Source organism: Melanerpes formicivorus, unplaced genomic scaffold, assembly GCF_026170545.1.
Source record: "Melanerpes formicivorus ecotype bairdi unplaced genomic scaffold, bMelFor1.0.p_v2 SCAF_8, whole genome shotgun sequence".
Classification (NCBI taxonomy): Eukaryota; Metazoa; Chordata; class Aves; order Piciformes; family Picidae; genus Melanerpes; species Melanerpes formicivorus.
In genome coordinates this window covers 25,622,753-25,645,785 of record NW_027142360.1, presented here as the reverse complement: position 1 = coordinate 25,645,785, position 23,033 = coordinate 25,622,753, and the positions used below count along the sequence as shown (strand labels likewise).

Sequence of the window (23,033 nt, the reverse complement as noted above, 5' to 3'; positions counted from 1 at the left end):
AGGGAGGGAGAAAAACTCGGATTTAAGGTCCCCCCCTGCAATAATTAGAAGTGTTGGAAATATGCAGTGGGTTGAAATAATGTAAATGAGTTTACCAAAACCATACTAGCCAGGTATTAAATCTGAAATTGGATCCAAAGCCCAGGATAGCAAACCAGGAAGTATTTTGGACCACTACTCTTAGTGCACAGCAGAGGATCCTAAGGGAATAATGAAGCAAAGCCATCCCATTGTGATGAACATGAGGAATTCCAGCAAGGCAGCCATGAACAAAACAGGCCTGGGAAGGAAATCCAACCCCAACACCAGAATGCTGTGGTCCTCTTGGACCCACGACCAAAATGTTTCCCCCAACAACAGAAAAAAGGAGAAACCCCAAATATTTCAAAGGGGGGTTTGTACAGATCAGTGCACAGACAAGTTGACAAGGCAAAGATTTATTTTTGACTCTTCAAATGCTTCCCATTTCCAATGCGTTGCTGTGAAGAAGAAAGCTGTGCCAAGAGCCATACCAGCCAGCAGTTACATTTGCAGCGTTTCTAAATCCCATGATTGACAAATGACTGCATCTCAGAACAGCTTTTTATTGTGTGTGCCCTAAACATTGCTTCCTAACCAAATTCGTCCTCCCATTTCCAGAGGTGTAGCAAGTTCTGCTGTTTTGCTTGGAAAGGCACAAGAAAGGAAGTACTAGCCTTGATTTGGAAAAGTTAATTTGGAGCTAAAATTAGGCAGAGCATTCTTATGGCATAATCAAGCAGGTCTATCAAAAGTTTGTGGAGGAGTCAGCCTCTTCTGTCAGCAACAAGAAAATGTCAGGGAAATCTGTACAATTTGTCACTGATTCTGGTTCAAGTCTTTTCCCACAAGCATTGAAGTGACTGGGTGCATTGAGGCTCTGTGCTCCAGGTATGTTTTGACAGCCAGGTCTCGAGATTTGTCAAAATTGTAAAGGTCCCTGGAACAGACAGGGAGGAAAAAACAACCCCAAATCCAGTAAGATAAAATAAAGCACAAGAGAAAAAAAACCCAAAACCACCAACCACCACCACCACCACAACAAAACCCCCATGAACAACCAACCAACCACCACCACCACAACAAAACCCCCATGAACAACCAACCAACCACCACCACCACAACAAAACCCCCATGAACAACCAACCAACCACCACAACAAAACCCCCATGAACAACCAACCAACCACCACCACCACCACAAAACCCCCATGAACAACCAACCAACCACCACCACCACCACAAAACCCCCATGAACAACCAACCACCACCACCACCACAAAACCCCCATGAACAACCAACCAACCACCACCACAAAACCCCCATGAACAACCAACCAACCACCACCACCACAACAAAACCCCCATGACCAACCAACCAACCACCACCACCACCACAAAACCCCCATGAACAACCAACCAACCACCACCACCACAACAAAACCCCCATGACCAACCAACCAACCACCACCACCACCACAAAACCCCCATGAACAACCAACCAACCACCACCACCACCACAAAACCCCCATGAACAACCAACCAACCACCACCACCACCACAAAACCCCCATGAACAACCAACCAACCACCACCACCACAACAAAACCCCCATGACCAACCAACCAACCACCACCACCACCACAAAACCCCCATGAACAACCAACCAACCACCACCACCACAACAAAACCCCCATGAACAACCAACCAACCACCACCACCACCACAAAACCCCCATGAACAACCAACCAACCACCACCACCACCACAAAACCCCCATGAACAACCAACCAACCACCACCACCACAACAAAACCCCCATGAACAACCAACCACCACCACCACCACAAAACCCCCATGAACAACCAACCAACCACCACCACCACAACAAAACCCCCATGAACAAACAACCAAAACCCCCACAATCAAACAAAACCTCCCCACAACCCAACCCCCCAGCCATGCAGCTAGTACAGTGGGGATTATCTCAAAGTTCTGCTTTTCCCCTGAGAGGCTCACAGTGAGGAGCATACTGGCAGACTTAAGTTTTCTGTTACAAAGAGTAGACATTGACTGAGGCTAAGCTTGCTCAGTCCAAAGAAAATTCTCTATCATTTCAAAGCATACCATAAATACATGGTGCTACAAATGCCAACAGGACCAGCTCCTGCAGTTTGGAGGTTGCTTTTTACCTGAACAAGGGTCGAGTAAACTTCATCCTGCCCTGCTCTGTGGCCATTTTTAAAGCCAGAGGAACAGCTTCTTCCCACTTGGACCTGAGGCAAAGGCGCAGCCACCTGCAACAAAAGAAGGCACCTCAGCAGAACTCACTGGGGAAGAACAGAAGGCTGGCTCTTGACTCACTACTGGAAGGCTTTTTGCAGATCTCTCTGGGTGACAGAGAGGCTCACTGCTGTATTATACAATAATGCTGGATGACAAAATAAGTTACCAGGTCATCAGGTTCACAGATTGCACTGGGTTGGAAGGGCCCTTCAAAGGTCATCTTGTCCAGCCCTGTGGTCTCTGCTGTCAGCAGGGACACCTCCAGCTAAGATCAGACTTCCCAGGGCCACATCAATGTCTCTTGAATGTCTCCAGGGATAGGGCCTCAATCACATCCCTGGGCAGCCTGTTCCTTTGTTAGTGTGACAGATGAAAATCAAGCACAGCTAATCCACTGCTTACTTCTACCTCTTCTGCTAGGCTCTACTTACCCAATTCATAGTCAACAGAACACCACTGCAGCAAACATGCTTGCACAGGCACTTAAACATGCCCCCCCCCCAAGCCCTTGCACCAGTTCTGTACAACTGGCTATGCATGAAGCAGGACTCTGTTTTATGAAAGCCTTTAAGATTAGAAAGCTGCCTGTGCTAGAACAAACCTGAGTCTTATTTCAGAGTTGTTTATAGCATTGAAGTTATACACCTGCTGCATTCTTTGGACATGTGACAGTGGAAGAGGAGGCTGAAAGAGAGAATTGCAGAGTCAGAACAAGCCAAAGGCACACTTCAAGCCACAGACTGCAAAAGAAACCAAACCAGGTCCATTCAAGGAGACTGTTGCTATAAAAATGATTTCATATATAAAAGCTCACATATTTATACTTCATCCTTTCACCTTCTCATAGTATTATCATAGAATCAACAAGGCTGGAAAAGACCTCAGAGATCATCAAGTCCAACCTGTCACCCAACACCTCATGACTAACTAAACCATGGCTTCAAGTGCCACGTGGTCCAATCTTCTCTTGAACACCTCCAGGGATGCTGACTCCACCACCTCCCTGGGCAGCACATTCCAATGGCAAATTACTCTTCCTGGGAAGAACTTTCCCCTCACCCCCAGCCTAAACCTCCCAGTTCTCCATCTCTGTGCTGTCCCTAAGCCCTGACCCACACCACCCTTCTGGTCACATAACTGGCACAAAATTAGTTCAAGACATGCACCAGCATGGGGGGCCCAGAGCAACCAAGAGGCCCACTGCTGACCAGAGAGCCCTGTTAGGCCTTGCTCAGGCCCAGGTTCTAAAGCCAGCAGATCTGTCTGTGCAGAAGGGGCAGAGAATAAGCATTAGCAAATTCCCACATCCAGTACCATTGGAACAGCCAGAAAGTACTTTCCTTTTGTTTTATTTGTAGGTTATTTGCTGTAACATCAAATGCAGACAAATTCAAGCCCCTTAGTAAGTTTTGCTTTTCCCTTTCAATCCAAAACATTTCAGATGCTGCTCATTAGCTACAGAGCCAGACAAGCAGGGAAGCCAGATTAAAGTTTTAGTAACTATGTATCATGAGAGTGGATTCTTGAGGCAAAACCTGAAAGAACTGAAAGGAAAATGGACAACTGAAATCCAAAAGGACAACTCCAACAGGCTTCTGTGCCTGCTTTTGTGGCACCAGAGCCAAACTACCCCAGGTGCTCCATTACCTCCAGAAGCAACAGCGCCATGAACTCAATCAACTGATGAGAGGACATCTCCTTCAGGTCTTCTGAGCTGAATGAGTCCAAATCACTCTCTTTTGCCTACAAAAGAATGGTTACTCAAGTTTTCAATAGGTATTTCAAAGTGAAACCAGGTGTAATTTTTCATTCTCTGTTGAGCCACTTCATGTAAAAAGAAAGACAGCAATTTGTATTGGTGCAAGATAGCACAAGAAGGGGAAGGGCTGGGCTAAAGCAACTCTCTGATGTTTAGCATTCTTCAGTTTTCACTTGTTCTCCCTCCACTTTCTGTCTCCACTGTCTTTGTTAGTTCAGTGGAAAAAAACAAACACTTTTTGTATTGAGAAGTTAGAGGTTCCATACAAGTACAGTGAACTTCTCTTACAGAAGTCACAGCAAACCTGCAGGCTCTGTGCTGAAAGGCTAGTCTAAAAAATCACAGAGGTTGAAGGAACATCTGGAGACTGAGTCCAACCCCATGCCAAAAGCAGGATCACCTAGGGCAGGCCACACAGGAACACACCCAGGTAGGTTTTGAAAGTCTCCAGTGAAGGAGACTCCACAACCTCTCTGGGCAGCCTGCTCCAGGGCTCCAGCAGCCTCACAGCAAAGAAGTTTCTCTTTCACATTGAGGTGGAACTTCCCGTGTTGCAGCTCATACCCTTCCTTGTCCTACTACTGAGCACCACTGCAAAGAGCCTGGCACCTTCATCATGCCACCTACCTCTCAGCTATATATAGGCATTAATAAAATCCCCTCTCAGTCTTCTCTTCTCCAGACTAAACAGCCCCAGGTCTCTCAGCCTTTCTTCATAGGAGAGATGTTCCAGTCCCTTCATCCTCCTCCTAGCTCTCTGTTGGACTTTCTCTAGTAGCTTCCTGTCTCTTGAATTGAGGAGCCCAAAACTGGACACAGTATTGCAGGTGTAGTCTCACCATGCAAGACTCCCTGTCAGCCATACTCTCCTACTCAGGGCATGCCAGATGTCAGAAAAGAATGGCTCACTTTGGATAAAAGGAGCTAGCCTTAAGACACAGACAGCTCAACATTCTTTAATCACTCACTTTGACCCATCTTTCACACAAGGCAACGCAGGCATTTGCAAGTGTCATATCATACCTGTCAAATAAATGAGAACAAATAATCACACACTGAAAACACAAGAAGCTTTGGTAGTGTTTTTACAAGAATGCCTAGAGATGGTTCTCAAATGGCTCCACATCTGCTTGTTGTAGGCCCCAGCTTGGCATTGCAACACAACTGACAGAAGATCTGTTTTGTAACACATCTCAGTATTAGCTGGATGCACCATCCCTTGATCCCACCCACTAAGGTGATCAATACTTCTGAGCATATGCTCCTATGCACATCACACCTCAGAGCTGAAAAGAGAAGATTGGTGGCACAAGCTCTCTGACAAGAGAATCTTTCCTGGTAACTTAAAAGCATCACAGAATCATGAAGGCTGAAAAAATTCCTCCAAGCTCATCAAATCCAACCTTCTACCCAACACCTCCATAGCCACTAGACCATGTCCCTAAGTGCCACATCTACTCAGTTCTTGACCACCTCCAGGGATGGTGACTTCCCCCATTCCCCTGGGCAGCCTGTTGCAATGCCTGACCACTCTTGCAGCCAAGACATTCTCAGTAGCCCATCTAAATTTCCCCTGACCCAGCTTGAGGCCATTACCTCTTGTCCTGTCACTACTTAACTGGGAGAAGAGGCCAACACCAACCTCCCTTCAAAACCAAATACCTTCCACCAGAATCAAACAAAAAAGACTGAGAACAGCTGCATTTTTTCCCCTCTATAAACACCTCTGGCAATGTCTACACAGCACTGAACATCTAACAAAAGGTTTCTGAGAAGACTTTCACCTTGTTTACAAACTGCTTCCTGCCTGTTTGGAAAACTTTGAGCACTCTGGGGAAGGAAAAGATAACTACAAAAGAATGCAGCTTACGTGGGCTTTGCTGGTGGCATGCCTGGAGCATAAAACCAGGAGTTCCAGTCAACCTTATCCAGAACATCGACCTACAAAGCAACACAAATTCTTACTCAATCTTAAAGCTTAGGGAAAAACACATCCTACAAGGAAACTAGATTCTTTTTCCTCCTTTTTAACATCCCTTCAATTAACCTGTAGAACCCTATGCAAATTGAAATACTGCCTTCTAGAAAACACACATACCAGAAAGGGGCCCCAAGCACACACACACCCCACACCAGAAAGGAGCCCCAAACACACACACACCCCACCACCAGAAAGGAGCCCCAGGCTCCAGATAAAGAAGAGTAAGACAAAGAACTGGTCCTTAAAGAAGGCAACTCCCAGACTATGCCACAGCTTCACATAATTAAAAGGTTTCAAATTTGAAATGCTTCCCAACCTGATCCTTGAAGTAGGAGTACAAGAAATCCTTCCAGTCCTCAGTTGCTATGCTCTTATAAGCAAACTGCTGAATGTAAGCCTTCAGGAAGCCCATGAAGACATCTAACAGATGAAAAACCAAACACATTTCAGTGTGTGGAATTCAAATGGCCAACACTCACATAAAAAGTCTGACTAACAAACACTTGCCTGGTCCTCCAAGAAGTTGCTCAAGGTGAAAAAGCAAAGCAAAGCCTTTCTCATATGGAACAGATGAAAAGGCATCATCAGGATCTACTTCATTCAGATTAGGGATGAGGTTGGTCAAAGGATTTTTATCTCCCAGAGTATTTATCTGTGACAAAGACACAAGACAACAAAACAATTCACTTAAGGAAAGCAGCACTCCTGCAAATCATCAGTTGAGGTACAACCCAACCAACCTAAAGATGTTCTCATTCCCAAGCTTTCTCTTATTATTTTTCCTGAAGTTCCTGAATCTGCACAAAGCCTTTCACATTTTTCTCCTTGTTTTAACCAGTGCCTGACAGCACAAACAGAGAGATGTTAGGATCAATCACTCTGTGTCCCATCTGTCACAAAGCACATTATTAATAGCATGTCTTGCCTAATCACAAACACCTAATAAACTGTTAATAAAAGGATAAATCCAGATAAAGAATTTAAACTGCTTGGTTTGAATGGGTAGTGTAAAGAATAAAATCCAGTGAGGCAATATTCATAGGGAACCGGGTAAACTGCATGAAGCAAACTGAAGGAAAGAGCTGGAAACATCACAGGCTGGAACTCTGAAAACTAAAGTTTAACTGTGCTAGCTAAACACAAACCCCCTCTCCTGGGCAGTAACAAACATCCTCAGTTACAGTGGAGTAGACAAGAAACAAAATCAATCAGCTACTGGCAGTTCTGATGGCCAGGCTCGCAGGCAGTTCTGACAGCTTTCAGCTGCTTACCAGTATGCTTAGAGAAGCACAGAATGGCAGGGGTTGGAAGTGACCTCTGGAGACCATCTAATCCAACCCCTCTGCCAGAGCAGGTTCACCTACAGCAAGCTGCACAGGACAGAGCCTAGGCAGGCGCTGGCAGGCCCAAGCATCGGGTTCTGCACATTGGCCACAACAACCCCATGCAGTGCTACAGGCTGGGATCAGAGTGGCTGGAGAGTGGCCAGGCAGTGGCCAGAGAGGGACCTGGGGCTACTGGTTGATGGTAGGCTGAACATGAGCCTGCAGTGTGCCCAGCTGGCCAAGAAGGCCAATGGCATCCTGGCCTAGATCAGGAACAGTGTGGCCAGCAGGAGCAGGGAGGTCATTCTGCCCCTGTACACTGCACTGGTTAGGCCATGCCTTGAGTCTTGTGTCCAGGTCTGGGCCCCTCAGTTTAGGAAGGATGCTGAGAGGCCGGAATGTGTCCAGCGAAGGGCAACAAAGTTGGTGAGGGGTTTGGAACACAGCCCTGTGAGGAGAGGCTGAGGGAGCTGGGGTTGCTTAGCCTGGAGAAGAGGAGGCTCAGGAGAGACCTTACTGCTCTCTACAGCTACCTTAAGGGAGGTTGTAGACAGGTGGAGGTTGGTCTCTTCTCCCAAGCAAGCAGCAGCAGAACAAGAGGACACAGTCTCAAGCTGCACCAGGAGAGGTTTAGGCTGGAGGTTAGGAAGATGTTCTACACAGAGAGAGTGACTGCTCATTGGAATGGGCTGCCCAGGGAAGTGGAGGAGTCACCATCATTGGAGGTGTTCAGGAGGAGACTGGATGGGGTGCTTGGTGCCATGGTTTAGTTGATTAGGTGGTGTTGGATGATAGGTTGTATGTGATGATCTTGAAGGTCTCCTCCAACCTGGTCTGGTCTAGTCTAGTCTATTCTCTGGACAGCCTGTTCCAGCTGACTTGACAGGGCTTAATTGTGGAAAACACATGAAACCAGGTTTGATTTAGGTATACCCTTGACCCTGAAGTTACCCTAACTTCAAAAACTTACTGAATGCTGCAGCTCCCTCCAACCTCCCAGGGCTTGGAAGTGCCTGAACTGCTCACCAAAGAGCCTCCCCTGAATCCTGCGCTCCAGGTACACCGTGTGGCCCTCATTCAGCCTGGAGAGGAGGGCAAACCCAGTTGGTGAGTTTGTTGCTTCACATATTCACTTTAAAATACCATTTGCATTGCACCTGAAAGTCACACCTACCAAAAGTGCTGCCAATTTTTGTTTGTTACCAAGTTTCCTGTCCAGCTGTGAGAGATTTCATGAGCAATAACCTGAAAAAAAACACCCAAAACACACAGATAAGGAGGACTCATCTAGCATTTAGAGTCCCCTGGAAAACGAACACCCAACTCCAACAGAAAGAAAGACACTCCAATGGGATCTCACTTCCTGCACTACCTTCCCAAAGCCAGTTAGCATTCACAGCTCTCTAAACTTAGAATTTTAGAGGACTCACACTACACTGCTGAGCCTTCAATGTCCAGCCACATTGATCAACAAAAATAATCCTTCTGGTAACATGGCACAGGTACTTGGTTTAGGAAATCAGAGAATCACAGAGTTGTTAGGGTTGGAAGGGACCTCAAGGATCTTCTAGTTCCAACCCCTTGCCATGGGCAGGGACACCTCACACTACAGCAGGTTGCTTAGAGCCACATCCAGCCTGGCTGCTAAAACCTCCAAGGATGAGGCTTCCACCACCTCTCTGGGCAACTTGTGCCAGTTCCAATCACACTTCAGAAAGCTGGATCCATGCCAAGGGACAGACTAGTGCTACTGTCACACCTAAGCAGCTTCTGCTGTGTATCAAACAGGGAGAAAACAGCCACTCCTATATGGAATGAGTGCATGATGCATTAAAATGTATTGTGAAATGATGCAGGATACATTAAAAAGTCTCCTTGTCAAATATGTCACTGTTCTTGGGATAAGATAATCATATTTTAGTCTTTTTGTTTGTTTGTTTTTAGCAGTGTATCAGTCTGGTAGAAAGACATGAGATAAACAGCATCCTGAGCACTCGGCTTTACAGAGAAAGCAGAGTTTACTCAAATCCTAGTCATGATTTCCACTTCAAAACTGTAAGCAGAGTGAGCTCTAGTGCAGAGAGACAGAGGAAGGAGTTCCCTACAATTTCAGTGAGATAATTCAGCTCTGGTTTTTAAACATATCTATGCCTTAAAGTGTTTAAAAGCAGCCTAGATGGGGCTTTCAGCAACCTGGTGTAACTGGAGGGGTTCCTGCCCACGGCAGAGGGGTTGGAACTGGATGATCTTTACAGCCCCTTTCAACTCAAGCCACACTAGGACAGGGAAAGAGCTACTGAGCAGCTAAGTTGAGTCAGGCCCTGATGCACACAGGCACCCATGGCTTTATCTGTTCATTATGCAAAATAAGTCTCCAGTTTTCTAGAGTTTACTCAGAACTAAAACTCACTTTGTAAGACTTCGGAGTCACTGCCTTCACTTTTTAATTCCCCCAGTGAAAAAGAGACCAAGTTTTCAAGGATCTGTTACAAAGGAAGTTGAGATACAACTTTCAGTTGTGTTCTACTTGGAGACATGAACCTGTTCTACACTTACATTTGATAGAGATCGATCACCTGCCTGCAATTAAAACAAAAAGGCAGTTGTTAGTTCAAGTAGATGTCAAAATAGACCACTTAAAGCAGTCTCAGGTCTGACCCCTAACTTCAAAGGAGCCAAGAGCATTTACATTTCTTTTTAGGAGGAAGATTAATGTGATTTGTGGATTAATTTCCACTGCTTGATGAATAAAGCAAGCTGTAAGGAGCTGACTTTTATCAGTGCCACACTTACCAGCAATGTTGGAGTTACAAAAGTAAGACAAGGATTCTCCATGCCACCATAAGGGAAAGTAGGTGGCAAGACTAACAAATCATATTGTCCCCACACATAGGGCCCTGCTAAATCTTCTGCTGTTTTCAGCATGGCTTCAGTCTGAAACAAGAGCTCAGTATTAGTTTTGAAAGTGAATTCAGGTGACAAACACTGAACAAGTAATAGGCTGTGGAGGCCACACTTCATTCTCTTTCACCTTGGCATGTTTCACATACAAAATGAGTATAACACAGTAGCAATGTTCATTTTCAATAGTAGTCTTGTGATAGAAGAGCAGCAGTTTTGGAGGTGGGAGCTACAGATGAACAAAACACTGAACTCCAGCCTGCTCCTGCTCCACTTCTATGTGAAACAATTAGTTTACATAACATTTTTTGCTGTTAATCACCCACCTCTGCAAATTCATAGGCTGATTTATCCACTAGGTCCTTTTCAGCCCACACCAGTGTCCTTGGGCCAATCTTCCTGTTGGAAGTAAAATGTCACTGAGACACTGAACTGGAAATAGTTCTGTGGGAAACTGTGCTCATGCTGCTGAAGAAACTCATTAGAGAGTCTTTGCCCCTTTTTAGTGCTAAAACAGGGCTTTAAAAACCAAAGCAAAACAAACACAGCCACTGCTGAGGACAAATACATTGGAAATCCTGATTGAAACTGAAAATTTGCCAATTTTAAAATGCTGCAAAGCCCTAACATAAATAACCTAGATTAACACATCCTTGTGCAGATCAGCAACAAAGCTGAAGCTAGAACCTTCTGCCTTTTGTACTTGACAAAGCTTCTGCCACCTGAGGCAAAAGATGCTACTCCCTGAGCTAGAAAAAAAATAAGCCCTTAGTGGTTCAAATCAATTCCAAACTCTTCAGGATACTACTATACTACTTTAAGTTCCACAAAAAAAGTACATTCTACAGAAAACAATTTGCAAGAGTGAAGCAAGATACATGCAGCTTGATACAGAGTTTCACTGAAGAGCTTTTCAATCTGGAAAAAGCAGACCAAGAAACAAATAGCAACTATTAATACTTACAGTTTGTGCAGATTCACTCACCTGCTTTCTAAAGCCCCAACCACTAAAGCAATCAAGTAGCAAGGAATAGGAACCTAGTGAAGAACATGAAAAATGAAGAACTATTATCTGTCATGTGAGCTATTAGCATCAATGATTCAAGGAAAAACAAAGGTGTGCCAGTAAGGAAGCGTGCACATCTCCTCCAGAGCTTCATGCTGCATGATGTCATTAAAGTACTGTTTTTCTCCTTCCCAAATCACAGAACCATAAAATGTTAGGGGCTGGAAGTGAGCTCTGGAGATCAAGTCCAACCCCCATGCCAAAAGCAGGATCACCTAGGGCAGGCCACACTAGAATATGTCCAGACTGGTCTTGAAAGTCTCCAGTGAAGGAGACTCCACAACCTCTCTGGGCAGCCTGCTCCAGGGCTCCAGCACCCTCACAGCAGTTTCTCTTCACATTGAGGTGGAAGTTCCTGTGTTGCAGCTCATACCCATTGTTCCTTGTCCCATTACTAGACACCACTGCAAAGAGCCTGGCACCTTCTTCTTGACACCCACCCCTCAGATATTTATAGGAGTTAATAAGATGCCCTCTCAGCCTTCTCTTCTCCAGACTAAAGAGCCCTGGGGATCTAGCCTTTCTTCACAGGAGAGATGTTCCAGTCCCTTCATCATGCTCCCAGCTCTCTGATGGACTCTCTCCAGTACATGAGACCCCTTTTCTCTACAAGAAGTGCTTTTTAATTCCACCATTATCCTCAAGCCTCTTCAATATCCTTTGTTAAACTACCCCTACCACTGTGTTTTACTTTTAATACATTAACCTACACAACATATTCCTAAAAAAACCCCAGAATGCTACCTTGGAAGGGAGCCCAAAGATCATCATCAGGGCCAACCTTTCTAAGCAATAGTGCAGTTTGTTACAGACAAGTTACTAAATGACTGTCACTATATCCCTACATTTTGGTGCTCAGGTTACTAATCTGAAAATCTTTACTTCCAATAAATTATTGATTTGTTTTCATATTAGGAAGTGTAGCATCATTTCAATTACACTAAATGTTGTGCCTTGTACAGGTCCACTTTATCAACAGTGTATCTCCAGGTAGCATACAGCTCTGGTGAGATAAAATACTGAAGCCTTATGCACTAGACCGTGTGACATGTTTTGGCTCCACAGGGAAGGCAGAGCACTGCATACTGAAAAGCTTGCAGATAAGGTGACAACTACTTCTTCTCTCTCTCCCATTCTTGCCTCTCAGGTTTCACATAGCAGCCAGATGAACCAATAGCTGCTGCCCTTCAGAGCAGCTCCCCCTCTCCTCCTGTCACACAATTCCACCCCTCCTTGCAGCCCTTCAGTCCCTCAACAGCCAAGATCAGCTTACTGAAACAATTTCCTTCTAAAATTTATGTTATTTTTATCTGCTTGTTCAGCAAAATGAACTAAGCTCACCAAGAGATCCCATAAACATCAGAACTGTAATACAAAAAGCTGTGAAAACAAAAATGCCAGGCAAATAAATTGAGACTGTCACTTCAGGAGCAGCAGAATCCTTAAACTAACTTAATAAAACTGCATCTGAGAACAGTAATCTTTAATGAGCTGGAAGTACTTTCCATAAAAGCCAGAGTTTTCACCTCTAAGAGAAAAAGAATGAACAAAGATACTCTGCTATCAGAAGGGACAGGATGAGGGGTAATGGATTGAAGCTGCAAGAGGGATGATTTAGACTGGAGATTAGGGAAGAAATCCTTTACAGTGAGGGTGGTGAGACACTGGGAACAAGTTGCCTAGGAAAGTCATGGATGTTGTCTCCCTGGAGGTGCTCGAGGCCAGGCTGGATGAGGCCTTGAGCAACCTGGGCTGATGGGAGGTGTCCCTGTCCATGGCAGGGGGTAAGAAGCACATGATGTTTAAGGTCCCTTCCAACCCAAACCATTCTATGGATCTATGATTTACTGATAAAATCAAACCCATGTCTGAAGTGACTGTGAAGTGCCTGAGTCAGGGGTCAGACATCAGGCAGGTGCTGAGCAGCCTGGGGCACTTACATTCTGGCTGAACTGGTATATCTTCCGACTGCTGTCCTCCGGGTCAGGCAGCTCCCCCTCACGATTCGCGCTCATAAGGGCCACCAGCTCCTTAGGAACAGAGATCTGAAAGATGAGCCAACTATGAGGGACTCAGCTGGCACACAGGACAGCACAATGTGCTCAAAGCAGCAGCAGCAGCAAAGAGTAGCCCTCATTTGTTGTGTTGCATGTAAGGTAGACAGAAAGCTATGTTTTAAAGGCTGGCAGTATTTAACTGGCTGGAAGGACCACCTCTGACACAAGCCAGAGCTTTCACTTCCCACAGATTCCTGACCTGGAATGGCACATTGCATATCTGCTCTTTGCTTCCTTGACACTACTCATGGACTATTTATGCTAGGACTGCAAAGACCCCCTAACTATGTACCAGCATATATTACTTAAAGCTTACATGAGAGTCATTTAAAATATTCTTACTCTACAGCTCTACTTCTTTGATGTCTTACTGTCAGCTTTTCCTGATTCAAGAACCTATTTCTGTCTTACTACAGCACTTCTTTTAGTTGGTTTGGGATGCTTTCTGGCTTGTTGGAGGGGGGGGCTTTCTGGTTTTGTGTGTTTGTTTGTTTTTCTCTTGGAAAGGAAAAAACAGGCAACAAGATATGTAAGAAAATGGGAAAACTACAGAAGTGCAGCAGGGAATATAAGCAGTGTTTGGCTCTTACATTAAACTGGAAACCCATTATTCTCTGGTTTGACTCTACACCATACACTGACAGCTATAAAACTTGTCACCCATTGCATTAGTTGTTCTTACACACACATGAACTAGGTTCACCTACCTCTGCACAGTAGGTTAGCTTCACAGCAGGTGTGTCTTGGCATGGAAAGATGGCTCTGCAGTGGGCAGCCTGGCAAGAGGGGACAAAAAGAAAACCCCAAACCATAAGGCAAGAAGATCATTTGTCTAATTCAGAGACTCAGAAATCAATCAAACTACTGTATTATACTGGAAATCTACACAGTTCCTCCAGAGAATTAATTCTTTAGAAACCACCACTTCCTACTATTTGTAACTCACAGCAGTTTCCAACCTGGTTTGGTTTACTCTAAATAAAGACTGTTTATTCTAATCAAAGCTTTTCTAAAAGTAATGGAAACTGAGACAGATCAAGAGCCACATATGTTGACTGCAAAGGGCTGCTTGCTCCTCAACAAGAACACTAGAGAGGGTAAAGCAGTTCTGGAAGTATTAAATTGCAAATGTGTGACAAAAATCTCAGTGCTGCCCTGACTTCAGTGTTTTCATTCAGGACCCTGGATGCACACAATCAAAAGTTATGGTCTGCTGTACTTTCCTCCACTTGCCTTTCCTTTCCAACTCTTCAGAAACCAGGGGAATTACAGGGGTATGTAAAAAGAAAATCCAAATGGATCCACTCAACCTGACACTGGCTGAAGAGCAATGGGTGCTGCTTGCCAGACGTTTGCTCAGGAGAAAACCACTGGAGAGCTGAAGACTTCGGAGAGCTTTCAAAGGAGACTTCAACAATTGCTTCTTGGCCCCTGTGTAATAAAGGAGATCATCAGACTGTTGTGACCCAGCTCCTGATCACTACTGAAATTCCTCTACAAAGATCTCTGGAAAACGGGTCTTAAGCACTGTCTCAAAAGCATTAAAAATAAATACCAGGAGCAGATTAAAAACTACTTTCCCCTTTCAATTATGGTAGCAAAAAATTAGCTGGTCCCAAGGCACTTTTATTATTAATAACCAGAATTTGTTTTCCTCTTTTCAAGGAGAGCATGGATTTTTTTTGTCTTTAAACTATTTGGACCAGCCACACAGATCTCTTTGTCACACTGTATATGTAACATATAGTTTTGTGACAACTACCTCGCATATTGAGCCAGCAGTGTGCCCTGGTGGCCAAGAAGGCCAATGGCATCCTGGCCTAGATCAGGAACACTGTGGCCAGCAGGAGAAGGGAGGTCGTTCAGCCCTGTACTCTGCACTGGTTAGGCCACACCTTGAATCCTGTGTCCAGGTCTGGGCCCCTCAGGTTAGGAAAGATGTTGAGATGCTGGAAGGTGTTCAGAGAAGGGCAACAAAGCTGGGGAGGGGTCTGGAGCACAGCCCTGGGAGGAGAGGCTGAGGGAGCTGGGGTTGCTTAGCCTGGAGAAGAGGAGGCTCAGGGGAGACCTTCTTGCTCTCTACAATTCCCTGAAGGGAGGTTGTAGCCAGGTGGGGGTTGGTCTCTTCTCCCAGGCACCCAGCACCAGAACAAGAGGACACAGTCTCAAGCTGTGCCAGGGGAGGTTTAGGCTGGATGTTAGGAAGAAGCTCTTCACAGACAGAGAGATTTGCCACTGGAATGTGCTGCCCAGGGAGGTGGTAGAGTCACCATCACTGGAGGTGTTTAGGAAGAGACTTGATGAGGCACTTGGTGCCATGGTTTAGTTGATTAGATGGTGTTGGCTGATAGGTTGGACTCAATGATCTCTAAGGTCTCTTCCAAGCTGGTTAATTCTGTTCTGTTCTCTTCTGTGCATAACTATTAAAAACTCCCAACTGCAACAAGGAAACAAAAAAAGCATATAAAGCCTACATAAGAAAATATTTCCTTCAGCAACATAGGATTTGTGTATTCTGTAAATAAAATGGGTTTTATTTAGGGCTTCAGGACTGGTGTAAAAACTAAGCTCTGTGCAAGGCAGGCAACAGCTGACAAGACAGCACACACAACCCTGACAAATTCCTACTCCCATTTTCTTGAAAGCCGTATCAAAACCATCACTGACACCAAAAGAAACAAGTGTGTTTCTACACAGAAGTATTTGCTTAGTTGTCAGAAAGTTCCAGCTTACACACATAACCCTCTGGAACTAACAATCCAGCCATAAATCAGAACAACCTTCAGCTAATCAGGACTTGGATGCTACAGATAAGCTGACCAGGTTTATACATCCAGTTTACAACCAGCATTTCAAAGTACATATTTGACAAGAGAAAGCAATTTGTCCTACCATAAGGAACAGCAACTGCACAGGGTTCTACCAAAGTTCTACCCTTTCCTATCAGTGTTTTATTGATGTTTATGTGGGGGACTGTATCTCACACAACTACAAAGTCTTATGTTCACAACTTATAACCTGATTTTTGTGGCCTTTTGTTTTTTTCCTTCCAAGGAAATCCAGCAAAACATCAAAGAAAAGAAACAGGCCTGTGTCTCTGCTCTGGCCTCTTCAAGTATTTCATTTGTTCAGCTTCATAGCAGAAGTGTTTCCCCAGGAGGGACAGCTGCTGCAGGCCATTTCCCCTCTTCCCCACATTATGTGTGTTTCTGAATTGCACCAATTCAGAGAACAGCAGCAAAGCTTTGAAACCAGACATGAGTTTGCAGAGGTAACAACCAGTTCAGAAAACAAAACCAAGAAGCAACGGAAGTCTTCAACTTGGTTCAGCCATGGGAACCTCCTCACACAACCACAGCTCTCAGCTGGGAGGTACCATGGAGTTATTACAACATCTAAAGAGAGCTGCCAAATCATATATTGCAATTGGGTAACAACTTTATAATTCATGCCACTTAAGAGGTAGATTGTGGTTACTTCTAGCTCCACCACACTGTCAAAACTCAAGTTCCTGGTTTTGAGGAGTGGGGCTTAGCACAGTCAAGATAAAAATACTTTTATTATTTGAATACATGCTTCTATCTAATAACAGCAGCAAGGATCAGCCCTTGTAGGAAAGAAAGGATCTGTAACTCCCTATGTGCCATATTCCAGCAATTCTGAACAGGCTTAGCCTGAAGAAGAGGAGGCTCAGGGGAGACCTTCTTGCTCTCCACAACTCCCTGAAGGGAGGTTGTAGCCAGGTGGGGGTTGGTCTCTTCTCCCAGGCAACCACCAACAGAATAAGAGGACACAGTCTCAAGCTGCACCAGGGGAGGTTTAGGATGGATGTTAGGAAGAAGTTCTTCACAGAAGGAGAGATTGGCCATTGGAATGTGCTGTCCAGGGAGGTGGTGGAGTCACCATCCCTGGAGGTGTTTAAAAATGAGCCTGGATGAGGCACTTGGTGCCATGGTTTAGTTGATTAGATGGTGTTGGGTGATAGGTTGGACTGGATGATCTCAAAGGTCTTTTCCAACATGGTTAATTCTATTCTATTCTAAAATTCAGGTAGTTGAAGTAGAAAGAAAATTACAGACAAGCAGCAGTGGATCACTGTGATACACTACACATAATTTTGCTGCTTACTTTAGAGATTCATTTTGGACATGATGCAGGGCCTGGAAATGGGTACAGAGAGTCCCAACGTTTTGAAAGCTAAATATTAAACTAATTTACAAGCTCATACCAAATAAATGCAACACCTTACTTTCTAAGTCCCTTTGCAAGCTTTACAGAACAACCCTGCAGGCAGACAGGCAGCTCATAGAGTGCATACTGGAAAATGCCTAAGTAAGGAGGAAAAAATTGTGTACCTTCTTAGCTCAAAGGGCAGTGTGATTTCCAAGGGGGTCCCCTTGAAACTGTGCTTTTCTCCAAACCCAAATTCGGCATCCTGTCCATTTACAGTCACTTTAAATACCTGTACCTCTCTCGTATCCAGCACCTGTAACGAAGCCAGTGTTAAACAGTGTTAAAGTAGCACCCATCAAAACCTTAAAACTCAAGTCTGAAGGAAAAAAAGGTATTTAGTAAGTAAAACCAAAAAGAGTTAGTGACTGTGTTGAGTGCTGGGCACGGGCACTTTAAGAGCATCACTGCACTCACACAGCAGGAGTGGGACAAGGAAGCAAACCAGCTTCTGACCACGAAAAGAGGAAAGAGGAGTTGCCTAAGCAAAGCACAAGGTAAAACACATTATGAGGGCCACTATAGTGAGGAGAACGATAGAAAACCCCCTGCCACGGCTTCCACTCTGAACCAGCCACTATGAATCACCTTTTCATGCAAGAGAAAACAAAACAACGAAGCACTCCCATCTGCAGCAGGAGCGAGGCTTTTTTACGCATTTTTATTAACAGAATGGATTCTTCTCTTAAAATTAAGGATGTCAGGGAGCCAGCATGAAAAAATAACCCTCAAACTTCGCTTCTGAAAGCAAAGCTGAAGAGGTTTATCTGCTTATTTGCGTAGCGAACCGCGACAGCAGCCGGTACAACAGACATGGAAAAAGCTTCAGTGAAGCCTGCCGATAGTTTGTTCTCAGCTCTTCTCTATTTTAATGGGGAAAAGACACATTTCTGCCCTCCCCTTGCGGCAAGCTGGTCACCCGGGCCGCCCAGGGACAGCAAGGGGCTGCTAGCCCAGGGGGTGACCAAGGCGCCGGGTCCGCAGGCGACCTCGGGGTGGCTGGGGCGAAGGAGCCCCACAAAGCGGAGGTGATCTCCGACAGCGGGAGGGAAAAGCAGGACCCGGACGACGGCCGAGGGAGGCTGCTGAGGGGTGGTGGCACGGCTGCGGAGAGAAGCGGGCAGACCACGCGCCCCCGAGCACGGCCGCACGCCGCTCCCCCTCAGCCCTCGCTCGCCCCTCACAAGCCACGCCCGGCCGCGGCGGGCGGCACGAGGGTCGCGCCCCCAGCCCAGCCCAGCCCGTCCCGTCCCGTCCCGCCTGTCCCCGCCGTTACCAGGCGACGCAGCGCCTCGCGCTCGGCGCGCGTCGTGAAGGCCGCCGTGCCCCGCAGCGCCCGCGCGCCGAAGTCGACGCGGCAGCGCAGGTAGAGGTGGTACGTGCGGCAGCAGGAGGGCGAAGAGAAGGAGCTGGGGTCCGCCGCCATCGCTCACGCACCCTGCGCCGCGCGGCCGCCGGCAACACTGCCGCCGCCCCGCCGGGAGGTGGGGCGGGCCCGCGTGCTGGCCGCTGGGAGTCGTAGGTCCGTCCTCCGATCCGTACGTGCGCCGGCCGCGGCAGGAGAACTACAACTCCCGTGGCGGGGCGCACGGCGGGGCACGGCGGGTTGCAGGGGGCGGGGTCAGTGCATGCGGGTACGCGCGCTGTAGAAACCATCTGGTGGCTGGTGCAGGACCTGTGCGTGTACAATTCCTCGTTAGTATAGTGGTAAGTATCCCCGCCTGTCACGCGGGAGACCGGGGTTCGATTCCCCGACGGGGAGGTACGGAATATTTTCATGTATTTTTTTTTTTTTCCTTACCCGATGTGGCCTCTACCCCACGGGCAAAAGCAGGTTTTCAGGAAAGCAAAGCCGCTGCCAGACGGCGCTGCGGCTATTAAATAGGAAGCACAGAAGAAAACAGCTGGATCCTGGCTGCATACCTGCCTCAGGTGCGGGCACAGGAGGGATGCAGGGCTGGAGGTACAGTGTAAGACCAGCAGGTGCTTCCCATGGGCTCACTGTCTGGTGGCAAAGCTCAGGGGCCTCATCCCACTGCCCCAGATGTCACATCTGGATGTGATCCTGAGATGAGAATGTGAGAACAATGTGAAGAAGAGGAGGTGTGACGGGGGGCATCATTCTCAGTGACACCCTAGAGCTGGACTACAGCCCCCTGCAGACAACCCAGGCAGAAGAGAAAGGGAGTTCCAAGAAGTCTATCATTGTGTTTATTACAGAAAGAATTTAAAACAGCCCAAACATTTTTCCTTGTGCAGTGTCTGCATTTCTTCCCATGCCCACTTCCCTTTATCGAGGTCCCCATAAATATGTCATCAGAAACACAAGGAAATGGATTTTGTTTCATAGGCAGTTTAGTTCAGAACAGAGGCTGCACCATAAAATAAGATGCAAGAACCTTTTAGTAGTTCCTATGTGCTGGCATCCAGTCAGGCAGTTTCAGCTGTCATAAAACAATAAGGTACTAGAAAAGCAATTAATTCAAAACAGAAATATGCTGACAGTGCTTTGCAGGCATAAAAAACCTCTTACAAGCAACTCTGTACCTGCTTAGTCAAGGGTCCTGTTTTCAGGTTGAGCTGACACAGTGCAAACAACCCAAGAGGCAAAGTTTTGCTATAGAGGTGCAGCTCCTAGAGCCCTGGGAAGCCGCTCTCATTTGTGCGTGGGCAAAGGTAAAAGGAAAAGGAATGAGGAGCACTGAGCGGAGTTTTACAAGGTGAACCTTTCTCCCCCTGCAGGGTACTTTGTTCTCACCTAAGTCTTCCCCAGGTTACCTTAAGCATTTTCCCCTCTCCTTCGGTACCGAATCCTTCCCACACACCCCCACGCTGCTGGGATGTGACAGCCAGCACTGCTGGAACACCTGCAAGCCCAGCGGCAGCTCCCTGCACCACCTCAGGTTTCCGTGGGAATTCTGGTGCAGTCCAGGCTGGCTTCTCTCTGGACAAAGTCCACAGGAGGCACAGAGCAAGGGAGCACTGGCAGGAGGCCTCCTGCAGTGTTGGCAGAAGGAAGGTTTGAACGAGGACCATTACTGATGAAATCTGGAGGAGCAAACACTGGCACATTGCTAGAAGAATTCTTGCCCTGATTCCTTCTTCAAATTATCGAATTATCTACATACAGCTTTCATCTGCATCTCTTTTGAATCTTCTAGTCATAGAATTGTTTCAGTTGGAGGAGACTTTTAAGATCATTAAGTCCAACCATCAATACAACACCATCATGGCCATTAAACCATATCCCAAAGTGCCATGGCCACAGGTTTCTGGAACCCCTCCAGGGATGGGGACTCCACCACCTCCCTGGGCAGCCGGTTCCAATCCTTGAACACTCTTGCAGCAAAGAAATTTTTTCCTGATCTCCAAGCTAAACCTCCCCTGGCACAATTTCAGGCCATTTCCTCTCCTTCTAATACCTGACACCACGGAAAAGAGACCAACCTTCACTTCACTGCAACCTCCTTTCAGGGAGCAATGAGGTCTCCCCTCAGCTTCCTCTTCTCCAGATTAAACAATCCCAGCTCACTCAGCCACTCCTCACCAGCCCTGTTCTCCAGACCCTTCACCAGCTTGGTTGCCCTTCTCTGGCCACACTCCAGCCCCTCTATGTCCTTCTTGTAGCAAGAGCCCCAAAACTGAACACAGTACTCAAGGTGTGGCCTCACCAGTGCCAAGTACAGGGGCACAATCACTTCCCTACTCCTGCTGGCCACACTATTCCTGATCCAGGCCAGGCAGTCATCCCATTCAGCTTGCCATCATGTGCATATTTTATTTTCCTCACCTTATCAACATCTCAAGGACAGCTTGTATCAGTCTCACGGGTGGGAGAGAAAGCTGTGGCCAAAACAGCAAGGCAAGAGAGGGCTGGAAAGTAAACTATTGCTTGCAGCCTTGCTGATCACACAGCATAGTACCCAAAAAGTGCAGAGGGGAGGTCTGGGCTGGAGGTTCAGCCTGAGCATGTTAACAACATCTTGGTAAAGCATGTTCCACGGCTGGAACACAGGAAGTTCCATCTCAACATGAGGAAATATTTCTTTACTGTGATGATGACAGAGCACTGGAGCAGGCTGCCCAGAGAGGATGTGGAGTCTTCTTCTCTGGAGACTTTCTAAGACCTATCTGGATGTGTTCCTGAGTGGTCTGCCCTAGGCGACCCTGCTTTGGCAGGGGGTTGGCCTCAATGATCTTCAGAGGTCCCTTCCAACCCCTCCCATTCTATGATTCTATGTTCAAGCCCTGGGTACTGTGTAACCTGCAGAGTCTCCCTCTCTGTGTTGTATCCATATGTGTATTTAACTAAGTGTGGTTTATGTACACTTAACTCAGCCAAATGTTTTAATTAACCTTTGAAAAGAGTTCTGGAAGGCAAAAAAAAAAAATAAAAATGGCTTGCAAATGTTGGGAACTGCTTTATGTCGTCAGTAATGAGAAACTTATGAGTACTGAGAACCTTGGAAGTTTTATGTTGGTTACTCTCTAAGGGCAGGGAAGAAAGGACCCCCTTCTTAAACTGAATCACTATAGCAAAAATTTCATGTTAAGCCTCATTAAAAATCAGTTCTTGGCAATTGTTCTAGGTGGTCTTAATGGGGGAAACTTAAACAAGAACCAGCTACTGAAAATACACTCCTTGGGTTCTCACTTAGAAGGAAATCAATCAATAAACAGGGAGAGCAGGTAGAGCAGAGTACAAAGTGATGCTGTACATGCTCAGGAAGAGCTAATAGCAGGAACAGAGATTGGCAAATTGTTCACAAGGTTTCTTGCAGGTCAGGACATCCAATGTGAGCATGATGAACTGACACTTAAGGAGAATACAAGCCCTCTACCCCACCTTGATTCTTCTGCAGATACTCCTGGTGCTAAACCTGTTGGCTGGTAGGAGGAGAAGGTGGCTGCTGCCCCTCAGAAAGTGCTGAAACAGTTTCATAGTTTCATAGTTTCATAGTTTCATTCAGGGTTGGAATGGACCACAAGGATCATCTAGTTCCAACCCCCCTGCCATGGGCAGGGACACCCCACACTAGATCAGGCTGGACAGAGCCTCATCCAGCCTGCTCTTAAACACCCCCAGGGACAGGGCCTCGACCACCTCCCTGGACAACCCATTCCAGGGTTTCACCACTCTCATGGTGAAGAACTTCCTCCTCACATCCAGCCTGAATCTCCCCACCTCCAGCTTCATTCCATTCCCCCTAGTCCTATCACTACCTGAGATCCTGAGAAGTCCTTCCCCAGCCTTCCTGTAGGCCCCCTTCAGATACTGGAAGGTGACAATTAGGTCTCCTCGGAGCCTTCTCTTCTGCAGACTGTACAGCCCCAACTCCTTCAGTCTGTCCTCATAGGAGAGGTGCTCCAGCCCTCTGATCATCCTCGTGGCCCTTCTCTGGACACGTTCCAGCA

At 46.4% G+C, this 23,033-nt stretch overlaps 1 protein-coding gene and 1 non-coding gene across 2 annotated transcripts; one reads left to right on the top strand and one right to left on the bottom strand.

The window, feature by feature from the left end:
* Window positions 1-421: 421 nt before the first annotated feature.
* Window positions 422-19,081, bottom strand: LTA4H (leukotriene A4 hydrolase). Its single transcript, XM_068142783.1, has 19 exons — window positions 18,895-19,081; window positions 17,744-17,874; window positions 14,699-14,819; window positions 14,096-14,164; window positions 13,272-13,376; window positions 11,251-11,303; window positions 10,592-10,664; window positions 10,158-10,298; window positions 9,921-9,944; window positions 8,539-8,609; window positions 8,335-8,446; window positions 6,547-6,691; window positions 6,356-6,459; window positions 5,929-5,999; window positions 5,027-5,081; window positions 3,947-4,042; window positions 2,901-2,983; window positions 2,206-2,310; window positions 422-958 (listed from the first exon to the last, which is right to left on the bottom strand). The coding sequence occupies exons 1-19, from the start codon at window positions 19,042-19,044 to the stop codon at window positions 838-840; spliced, it is 1,830 nt and encodes a 609-aa protein (XP_067998884.1). The 5' UTR covers window positions 19,045-19,081; the 3' UTR covers window positions 422-837.
* A 227-nt stretch (window positions 19,082-19,308) lies between these two features.
* Window positions 19,309-19,380, top strand: TRNAD-GUC (transfer RNA aspartic acid (anticodon GUC)). Its single transcript has one exon. It is a non-coding gene; the product is annotated as a tRNA-Asp (tRNA).
* The last annotated feature ends 3,653 nt before the right edge of the window (window positions 19,381-23,033 follow it).